Source organism: Martes martes, assembly GCF_963455335.1.
Source record: "Martes martes genome assembly, chromosome: 5".
Lineage (NCBI taxonomy): Eukaryota > Metazoa > Chordata > Mammalia > Carnivora > Mustelidae > Martes > Martes martes.
In genome coordinates, this window is record NC_137892.1 from 25024781 (window position 1) to 25036629 (window position 11849).

General features: G+C 39.0%; 1 protein-coding gene across 1 annotated transcript; it reads left to right on the forward strand.

Annotated features, from left to right (window-relative positions):
- Positions 1-11248: 11248 nt before the first annotated feature.
- On the forward strand, positions 11249-11542 carry LOC308343057 (HIG1 domain family member 1A, mitochondrial-like; the record flags this gene model as incomplete). Its single annotated transcript, XM_080803913.1, has 1 exon — positions 11249-11542. Exon 1 carries the CDS (start codon positions 11258-11260, stop codon positions 11540-11542), a length of 285 nt encoding a protein of 94 aa, XP_080660039.1. The 5' UTR covers positions 11249-11257.
- Positions 11543-11849: the final 307 nt, after the last annotated feature.

Below are 11849 nucleotides of genomic sequence, written 5' to 3' on the forward strand. Positions count from 1 at the left end.
CCGTAGGCATGTTTCTTAATGTACATCGCTTGGCCTGCAATGTCATCTATAAAATGGTGCTAATACTGCCATTTTAGAGATTTCTTATAAGGATTAAACGAAATAAGCCACAGAATTACCTGGCATGGTGCCTACGCTCTAAGGGCTCAGAAATTTTCATTTTCTCTCTCCCTCTCAGCAATAATATCCCAATATTCTAAGTGAAACTGCCTCCGTAAATCATTCTTTACCTTTCAGCAAACACTAATTACCTGGAAACACTATGTATGATTCATTTATGATCAGCTATGGTATACAATGAGTAGCCATTATCTGTGCCTTTCATGTAAAGAGTTTGTACCAAATCAATGCATAAATTTCAAGGTATATCCCTGTCTAAGTAGGAAAGAAAACCATTTGCTGAATAGCAATAAGGTCTTAATAGCAAAACCAGGAGTATAACATCTGTTAAGCAGAATGGCGAGGACACACATTGACACTCAACTTTAAGTATATATATATGGATACGCACACACATTATATATATAATGGACATTATAAATTATGTATTATTTCCAATCAATGGGAGATTTGGGGATCAAGCTATGCTTGAGAAATGGAGAAAAGGGGGCACCTGGGTGGCTCAGTGGGTTAAAGCCTCTGCCTTCGGCTCAGGTCATGATCCCAGGGTCCTGGGACCAAGCCCCACATTGGGCTCTCTGCTCAGCGGGGAACCTGTTTCCTCCTCTCTCTCTGCCTGCCTCTCTGCCTACTTGTGATCTCTATCAAATAAATAAATAAAATCTTAAAAAAAAAAAAAAGAAATGGAGAAAAGTAAATACCTCATTTGATGGTACATCTTCACTCAAAAATTAAAGAGAATTTTCTGTAAACAATATTGAGACAACTAGACAACTATTTATTAAATGTATCTACATATGGACATATTAATAGACATTTATCTATAAAAAATGAAATTAAGTTTCTTGAAGCAAACATTGGTAAATATCCTTATAGCTTTTTTTTAGGGTTTTTTTTAAAGATTTTTTTTAGTTGTTTTTTTTTTAGATTTTAAAAGATTTTTTTATTATTTATTTATTTGAGAGAGAGGGAGAGTGAGAGAGATCATGAGAGGGGAGAAGGTCAGAGGGAGAAGCAGACTAGCCGTGGAGATGGGAGCCCAATTCAGGACTCGATCCCGAGACTCTGGGACCATGACCTGAGCTGAAGGCAGTCGCTTAGCCAACTGAGCCACCCAGGCGCCCCTTATAGCTTTCAAGAAAGAAAATTTCTAGGAGGAAATACATTTAAAATTAAGAAAAAAATTAAAATGACTACATAAAACTTTTCTTAAAGTAGTTTTACAAATATTAGCAACTGGATTCTAAGATCTACATAGGAATCTAGAAGTCCTGTAATAACCAAAGCCATTTTTAAAAAGAAAATTGGAGTCCTTATCCTACCTGATTTCAGGACTTAGCATAAACCCCAGCAATCAAGGTAATTTGGTTTTGGCAGAAAGATAAACATTTACATCAATGAAACAGAAAGGACATTCCAAAAATAGGCCCACACACAGATGGTCAATGGATTTTTCCCCCCCCATAGGGACAAATCAGATGAAAAGGAAAGAGACAATTTTTCAACAAACGATATTCGATCAACTCAATAACCAAAAGAAAAAAAGAAAAAAAAAAATAGAACCCTGGCCCTCGTCTTACACCATATACAAAACACGAACCTTGCACAAGGATAGCAAGCAAGCTCCATGGGTTCTCCGTGTCTGAGGCATCAGAGAACCCCCAGAGCAGGAAGTGAAAGTTATCAGCACAGAACCTGCCCAGAAGCTGGAATTAGAAATAGGATTAAGAATGATTAATAGGATTAAGAAGAATCAAAATGGTACCTTAGAGGCCCTGATACTTTATTTCATCCTTACTTCAAACTTGGGAGCTAGATACTCTTACAATCTCCACCCTACCAGTCCCCAAGGACATAACGCTTAACGTGGGCTACATTACCTCTAACTAGGATAGCCGAGATAGGAAGCAAAGTCAGTTGGACCATGTGGCCTGCTAACTACCACAGGACACTGTCTTTCCAGCATGATCACGTTTCAAACAAATTAAGGAAAGTGTCAGTTGACAAAACATCTATCCCCGATGGCAGAAACATTTGCTGTCTTTTCCCCAAACTAAAAGAAATGGTTAAAACCACTGTATTCTTAGCAGGTTACTCAACTACACCCCAGCACAGTATCTTAAGGGCTGTGAGCTGCAATCCTCTTCCCACCAGCCTAACCAGAGGTCACTGGCAGAGCTTCCAGAAAAGCTGCTCTAATTGTCAGAAAATGCAGACGTTTCCTCTCACCATTTGCTCTGCCTGGGATTCACCTGGGTATCACCGAGCAGTCGTCCTGAACTAGAATCTGTACAATCAACCATTGCTTGTGGGATGATAGATTCAATAGAAAGAGCAAAGCAATCAAGGGAGTATTCAATTACAATTCTACTTCCCCCCAAAAGTAGGTGATACAGGTAACTTGGTTACTTTTGGTGTGAGTTCTATAAAATGCTTGATTACTGTTGATGAATAGATGTCAATCCAGTGGATGTCCCTGATCATTAGTATCTCAGATTCAACAGGGAACAACACAAGCTCGGGGTTCTCCCATCCCCCCCAAAATAAAGCAAGACAACTAGACACTTAGGGTATCCTGAAGCAATTTCATGGTGGGTGAAATTCTCCTCTAAGGAGTACCTAAAAAGACTTAAGAATTATTTGAATGGAGTTTCTGTAAAATATCTGGCTAAGAGAATGGCACAAGAAGGCAAAAAAGGATCACTGGCAATCTCTCAGTCTTCCCTATTCCAGAAAGGGATGGTTTGCTTTTGAGAACCAAGATGTGCACAGTGAGCAAGGAAGTCTTGGCTTCCCAGAGAGGATGGGACCAAAGTGGCCAGAGGGGGTCAGCGGCCCTTGAGCCATCCTGTGCATTAGATGTTTGTCACTTCTCCCATTTCTGTGCCCTATCTTTGAGGTCCACTGAGGCTCATGCCAGACTCTACTCATTGTGGTCTAGGATCATGCTGAAATTTTTGCGATGATTGAGGCCACATAGGGAATACCTATGGCCAAATCTGGACCAGAAATCTCTTATAAAAAATAGATATTTCTGTAAGATTGTGAGTAAGGTATGTCCCTTAAGAAATCAATTTAGGGGACCTGGGTGACTTAGTTCATTAAGCATCTGACTCTGTTTCGGCTCAGGTCATGATCACATGAGTGCTGGGATCCACCCACATGGGAATCTGTGCTCAGACATCAGTCCGCCTGAGATTCTCCCCTGTCCCTACCCCTCCTCATTTGCTCTCTGTTCTTCTAAAATAAATCAATCTTAAAAAAAATCACGTACTTTATCACGTACATAGTAGATCTCAAATGAAACTGGAGATAATCTAACTTAGCATTTCCCAAATGTCCTTTTTTCATGATTTTTGCTCTGTCTGTATCCTGCCAGTATTTTTACCCTTTTTTAATTATTATTATTGAGGTACAGTTGGATGTACAAAGTTCTATTAGTTTCAAGTGTACCACAAAGCAGTTGGACAATTTTCTGCAACAGGCAGCGTGACAAATGTTGTTACCATCTGTCACCATACAATGTCACTACAATCTCACTTTGTCCCCTAGGCTGTACTTTTCATTGCTGTGACTTAATTATTTGTAACTGGAAGTCTGCACCTCTTCGTCCTCTTCACCTATTTTGCCTATCCTTCCAATCCTCCTCCTTTCTGACAACCAACCACCAGTTTGGTCTCTTCGAGTTTATTTCTATTTTACTAAACATTTTTTTCGTTTCTCACCTATTTTTTTTTTTTTTACTTAACATTAATACTCAGAAAACTACATGCTTTATATACTAATTCTATTTATTCTAACATAAAACAAATAAATGAATAATGCATTGCATCTCTCACCTACAATCATCTCCACTGCCATCACTATATACAGATCTCACCTTTGTAAATACTCATCTCCTCCCATACATCTTTTCAGATGAACCAACTGGGTCCCAGGGCTGCTGACATAATTGGTGGCACGGCTGGGACTCACAGTCAGTTGTCTTGACTTGCAACACAGGCTGCTTTATAACACGCTGACTCAAATCCGTGAAGGAAGAGCATGATGGATGGGGCAACTTTAAAAACTGACTGCACTCCTGGGCTCCACGTCGTGATTAAGTGTCTATACAGATGTCTAAGCAAAAACAAAGCAACCCCACCGTTCACACACACACGCGCACACACACACCCCGCCACACACACACAAAGAAATTCTTCCTCCTCCATGCTTAATTATTTTAGCACATATGCTTCTCCCGTCCTCATGTTTTATCCTTCATCTTCACCCTCATCAGTGTTCTCATTCATTCAATCTCTGTCGGTGGTAACGACCTCTTCAAAAGTTGGAGCAAAGGCCAAGAGCTTGTACTTCGCCTGCAAATAATCATCTCTGTACCTAGCATTTTTGAGTGCTTTACGCTGTTTTTTTAAGGCACTTTCCCAAGTTTTATCACTCTGAATCCTCACAATACTCCTGTACAGTACCTACTTAAGCTACACAGAGTATCTCTTTCAGGATGGCATGCTGGGATCAAAGAGACATCAGCCATATTTTTCCTACTAAGGAGGAAGAGGGAAAAGAAAAACTTAGTCAAGAGTTACCATAAAAATATCAGAATGTATCTGTTAATCGATTCCCCCTTGACCACATGTTTGTACTTCTAACATAAGTGATATGAGTGTATTCATGCCATTCTAGGAAATGAACCCTATTTCAATAAAACGTTCTATTTTATCCATTAAATTAAACGATGGGCTCATGAAAGCTGTCACTGAAGTCAGTTCAACATTCCAGCCCTCCATGAACAGAATAAAGAGTGACATCCTCTTGATTAGAATGAATTTTTCTGTGGAACCACATGCAATATCCGTCTCCCTAATGGTTCTAAAGTCCTTGGAGTAATGGCTATGGCAGTGAAAGGAAACAAACAAGGCTCCCAGCAGGGGACAAAATTTTTTCAGCTAGAACCACAAGAGCTCTGGAGAAAAATAATTCCTTACCACATACCAGAAAGACAGACACATGGACAATGTTGGGGACCAAAGGCAGCCTCTTCAGCAATCTGATCATGCTTAATGTTGTCAGCCCAAGATATGGGATCTAGTAACCTAGGTATACAGGTCCCACAGGCACCCCAGGTCCCACTGGGTGGGCTTCATCAAGTTAACTGCTCTTTAAACAAAACACACACACAGCTGCTTTTGAAAGTTCACCAACTTTTAAAGGTCAGTTATAAATTTCGACAGCAGCATACCATGTGGAAGCCTGACGAGCTTCAGAGTGAATGTGACTCTCTAATTGACACCTTCATGCAGAAGAGTTCACTCACCTCAACCTGACCTATCATTCGCCAGTTCATCTCTCTCCCAACCACCAATTACTCTTTGAGGGAATAAATTCTAGTGGTTCTGCGCTGGTTATATAAGACCATACAATAAATTCTTCACCTTTGTGTGATCTCAGAATACACCAACTTGAACTCTGGTCTCCCATCACCTCTCTTCACTCCACTATTAGTTCAGGTCCAACACATCCCTTGGCTTCTCTTCCTTCTCCAATGCTGAGTCACTGTGCCTGCCCATTTATAAATGATGCTAAGTAAAATATAAAAAATGAAACTTGCTGGAAAGTGCCCCCTTTCCAAACCACACACTGATTAAAAAAAATTTTAATACTTATGACAAAAAGATATGTTGGTACCATTAGAATATAAGGAGGTCTTTAAAAATTAAAGAATAAAGCAAACACCCTGTAGGAAAGACTTCGGCAGATAACAAACAGACAGGGCACCAAGTTAGATGTGTAAATTGCTGATAAGTAAGTGTAAACCACTCAAAATTAAGTAATCAGCAATCAAATGCACCAATTTTAAAAAGAAGACATTTCCTGTCTGGTGATTGGACTATTTTTAAAAAATACTAATTCCCAGTTTTGGCTATGGTATGAGAAAATAAATTCTCCTAACATGTTTGTGGGAATAAAAGTTGGCCTGCTCTCTATGGAAGGCAACTTGCAACGTATTTAAGCAAAGTTAGAATGAGCACCTCATGTATTAAAATACTTGCATTCTTAAAAATTATCCTGAAGGGGGCGCCTGGGTGGCTCAGTGGATTAAGCGTTTCCCTTTGCCTCAGGTCATGATCCTGGGGTCCGGGAATGGAGCCCCACATAGGGCTCCCTGCTCAGCGGAAAGCCTGCTTCTCCCTCTCCCACTCCCCCTGCTTGTGTTTCCTCTCTAGCTGTGTTTCTCTCTGTCTAATAAATAAATAAATAATCTTTAAAAAAAAATTACCCTGAGGAAGCAGCAAAGATGAAATAAAAATTTCTATGAAGGGTTACTCTTATTGTAGCAGTACTTATCACATTATAAATTTGGAAACGGGGGTCTGAAATTATTGAACTGGTTAAATGAATTATGTTATATAGAATGTGATAAAGCAATTAAAAACAGTCGTGTAGAATTATTAATGTGTACAACATGTAAAAATGGAAGGTAAATCACATACTCTAACATATACAGAATATTTTTCATATAAGAAATATTGAGGGGTGTTTGGGTGACTCAGTCGATTAAGTGCCTGACTCTTGGTTTCGGCTCAAGTCATGATCTCAGGGTCAGGAGATCCAGCACCATGTTGGTCTCTCTCTCGCTCTACCCACCTCTCTCTCTCTCCCCCACCTCTGGCTTTCTAATAAAACAAATATATTTAAGCTGTAAGAGTTTTTGCTTTGTACTTTTTTCAAAAATTCCAAATTTCTGTAACACACGGGTATAGTTTTCATCATCAGATTCAAGGCATATATACCATGTCCTTACTCAATCAGCATCAATGCCCCAGATACACATTATTTATTCCATTTTATCTACCTTGGACATTTTTAAAATGTTATTTCATATGGCTGAAAAACTCAATGCACTCCCACATGGCATGATCATAATTGTACCCATTCCACTCACAGGAAGGATCCACTTCAAGCTCATGAGAAGTACTATATAGATGGAAGGGGCGCCCAAAAATATTAACCTGAGACACAAAATCTGAGCACCCAAAGCTAACTGTCCTCTCAAGTGTGTTATGTTTTCCATGGTAGCCAATGAGAATATGCTCTACAGAGCATCCCGACACTTAAAGACTTCTCTCATCTTCATAAGCCAATCAATAGGTCAGAAAATGTAGATATCCTTCAGACACAGAGTGAGTCATCCTACATCAACAATCCAGGGTCTCAGTGCCAGACCCCCTGTTCAGTCTTTAAACTCTTCTATTTAGGGCCATAAGTAATCCTGAGGCAATGATTCAGATGTCATGGCCTTATGGATGAGAACTGGGAGACCCTGTGCTCCATTTCCTTGTGCCATTTCTCCATTAAAACCATGCTCTGAGTCGTTTTCTAAAGGGCCCTAGAGAATTGGGCAATTCATTGAATTTGCTCTGCTGCATTAAAATAGCAGTCCATAGGGTACCACTTGTACTTCATTCCAGAGATCAATGGCGCACTCCATCCAATGCAGAAGAAATTCATAGCCATCCTTTTGCACCAGAGTTTGAGTCCAAGGTCAGTTTAAAATTTCACTCCCAACCATATGGCTATTTCTTCAGGAGTAAGTCATCCTTGGGCAGTGATCAAAAACCCAGCCACAGACAGAAAAGCAAGTGCCGCTATGGGTCCTGCAGCGTTTTCTGGAAAAGCGAGTACCATTCAGAAGACTGAAATACAATACTTGAGCTATTTTCACCCTGATCTTCAACATGATTCAACTTAAAAATTCCTACATGTGATGACTTCATAAAGAGTTGGAAATACAAGTTAAAGCTCAGTGAATGCCTTTAATATAGTAGGACTGGTTTTAAGGTTGTAGCTGATGAAGTGATGAAGTGAATTTTTTTGAGGCCAATGGCATCATCTTACCTCCCTAAAGTAATGAAATATGTAAGATACTGGTCGTGCCTGGAAGAAGCAATGGTACCTCCCTAAGTGTTATCAATAGGGGCCCAAATGTCCCTGCTGAAATCTCAGTATTTATTTAAATTAATAGCCTGGATCAGTCACACTTTCTAAGCAGATCTTGACTGCTCATCATTCATTTTCTTCAGTCTGCTTTAGAAGGAAGACCAAATGTGAAGCAAATTGGACAACTTGAGCCAATCAAGAAATGTCCTAGGGATCAGCAGGGTTTCTCACAGTATACTCTTTCTTTTCAGCTAGTCCTGGGCTTGGCTTTGATATTGAGACAGGAGGTTATTCAAGGATGGGAGATTCCAGCCATGTACACTTAAACAGCAACCAAGCCCCAGATAGATGTACATTATCAATTTGATCTTTTCCCTGTGGCAAGCAGTTCTCAACCACCCATTTTTATTTCAGGGGAAATGGCCAAACCCAATTTCACAGGTAAAATAAAGTCCATTTTCACCACGATATAGCCATTTATAAACAGGATGCCTGGCCTTGAAACAGAAGGGGCTTTATCCTTACACAAAAGGTCAGAGACATCTGGCCTCAATATTGTGTTCTGTTGGCAATAAAACATTTTTTCTCCTGGAAAACTTCAATGTTGAGGACCAGTTAGGAAAATTGCCAGTCTTGTCCTAGTTAACAGAGCTAAAATTTATTCTTAATATTTGTTCTCTTATAATTTAATAGGAGTCTAACAATATCCAACTTCCTTTTAGCATTTTGCATCAAAGTATAATAAAAAGATACAGTAAAGGGGCTTTTAGCAGAGGATAAAAACTTTATGAGCATAAAGTCTCTAGTTAAATGCTTGTGGATGCTTATTTAGCTGTTTTTCTTCATTAAATATGAATTATAGCTCTTTAAATGCTGATTTGGAAATCAGGAAGGTTTAGTTTTACTCTACTGCTTTATATCCACAGGCAACATAAATCTATTTAAAAGCTGATTTAAGAAAGCAACTTGGGGAAGCAAATTGCTGGTGATTTGATCCCTTGAATTTTGCATGCTACATAATCAGAATCAGGTTGTACTGAGTACCAAAAAGGTTCGTTTGAACGTGACTGAAAAAGAAAATTATTCCTTAAAAGTCACAGGATGGGCAATGGTGGAGCTCAGGGTTAAGCTGCAAAACTCAGCACATGTTTCAAAAGCCAAACAAGGCCCCATCAGAGACAGAGAGGGTAAGGAGAAAGTCTGAGGTGTTTTGTTGTTGTTGTTGTTTTTTAACATCCATATGTTGGCTTCTTCATTGGAAAATATTCCTAATTAGTAAAACCACAACCCCAAATGCAGCAATACATGTGAATTATCACTTTAATACTAAAAGCAAACCAGTTTTGTTCATACATTAAACTGATCATTATGAATAGGACAAGATGTTGTTCTCACATTCAGCAAAGTGGACTCTTTGAGATCAAGATTATCCTCATTCACCAAGCCACTATTTCAAAGTCTTCCACAAAACAAAACAAAGAAATGGGGTAGAGACATCCCCATTTCCAGCTCACCCTACAGTAATTTATTATCCAAAGGGACATCAGGAATTGATGGAATTGAAAACTATTATATAGCATTGACAGGGTTGTTTTAATACTTCTCTCAATCTGTGGTGACACAAACTGATTTACTTCCCATTTGCCAGCAAGAGAAAAATGGACTTTCCATGCACCATGTACTAACACACAATCTCCCTCCCCACTCCCTCACTACAATGCAAAATCAACACACACAGGCACACAGGCCGACTTTTCGTCTTTCTTGTTTATTGCAGGATCCTCAGCAACAGACTCTAGTACTTAAATTCATTCTTTTGACTTAATAACCATGTGTCCAATTGTACAGCATATGACCCCATCAATTTCAGCTATTTAAACAAGCACATTCTATGACAGCAATGCCTGACAGGTTTTTGTTTGGCTGACACATAAATCCCCTTTGCCAACCCCCAATAGCACAGGTAGATTTCAGTACATTTTTTTTTTTGAAATAAGTGAAAAAAGAGCAGGCACATTTTCAAAGCCTTCCATTTTTTGACTAGTATATCAGAGTCAATCATTCAGAGTTAAGTCAGTATTTTTTTGCTTTAATTTTTTTTTTCCTTCGAAGGGGAAAGAAAAATTACAGTCGTTATTTCATCAAAAAATGGAACTTTTTAGCCAACTTTCAGAACTCAAGCTGGAAAGGTGGCAAGAAAAACAAGCAAACTTGCTAATGCAATTTTATTACTGTGTACTGTGGCAATCTTACAATGAAATTACTATAGGTATATGAAAGATTCTACTGGACAGGGAACCACTCCACTGGTGAAGCATGATGGTTACAGAAGTTATTTCATGAAAAAAAAAAAAAAAAGTCTCCTTTCTCTTCAATTTAAACCACTCTGGACATGTTTTAAAACAAATTCCAACCTACTTGCACATCAAAGATGTTGTACTGACAAGACTACTACTTACTTTAAGATAAGGAACAGAGAAACTAAGTTTGAGGCAACAGAGAAGTAGATGTGAAAACAAAAGGGCAGGGGTGCCTGGCTGGCTTGGTCAGTGGAGGGTATGACTCTGGATCTCCAGGTCAGGAGTTCAAGTCCCACATTCAGTGTTCAGATTCAAGCTACTAAACAAACAAACAAAAACAAAAAACCAGAAAACAAAAATGAAAAAAAAGGGAAAGAAGGAAAAAAGGGCTGTAAGCCACTGCTTAAGAACCCCTCCCCCCCAAAAAAACACAATAGCACCTCATCACTCAATATAGGTAAGATAACAATTATACAGATTAAGTAACCAGTTCTTTGAAATTTCCCAAATTCTCCCCTGAAGAGTGGTTATTATGGAGAACCCAAGTAAAAGAAGTTATCAAGTTGCTTAGCTAAGACTCAATCAGTTATAACTAAGGATTTTCTTAATAAACTGGCATAATTCAGTTGTCTCTGGCAACAAAGTAAGATATTTTTCCCAACAGGGTAAATAGGTTGTTGAAGAAAAGGAAAAATACACAGAATAGTCTCAGTCCTGTCATTTCATGCACTGCTCTAAATCATGGGGGGAGGGAGGTAGAGGAAATTTATTTTTCTTTTCAGATAACTCCCCCACCTTCCCTCACCTCACCATAAGAGATTCTCAAGAAGTTCTCCAGAGAGAATGGGTTCTTAGTTGGAGCCTAAGTCCTGTCTTTGCAGGATGATTCTTCAGCCACTATGTCAACCAGCATGGATGTTTCTCTTTCTTCATATGATGAAGTTCAGGGATCTAAACTTATCCAAAAAGCTAGAGAGGCACCATCTGTTCCCACTGGAATGGCAGGGTTTGCAACAATAGTTGCATATGGATTACTTAAATTGAAGAACAGGGGAAATCCTAAAATGTCTGTTCACCTGATCCACCACATGCGTGTGGCAGCAGAAGGCTTTGTTGTGAGAGCAATGACTCTTGGTATGGGCTATTCCATGGATAAGGAATTTTGGGCAAAGCCTAAACCTTAGAAGAAGAGAAGCTGTCTTGGTTTTGTTGCTGGTGCTTGCTTTAGTTAGGCATCTCATATTGGATTTTTATGTTTACATTGAAAACAAATCATTTGAATGGGTCAGACAATAGCATAGTAATTTAAATATTGGCTTCCTTTCTTGCAGGCTTGATTTGCCTGGTAACCAAATTACTAGTGACCAGTTAACTAGCTAGGTCATTCGGGGGAGTCCAATTAGCACAAAAGAAATACGTCTCTTCTAAATGTACTTGATAGTGGTAAAATACGCTCCTTCTGAAACTCTTCTGTCAAAATTAGTTAGAAAG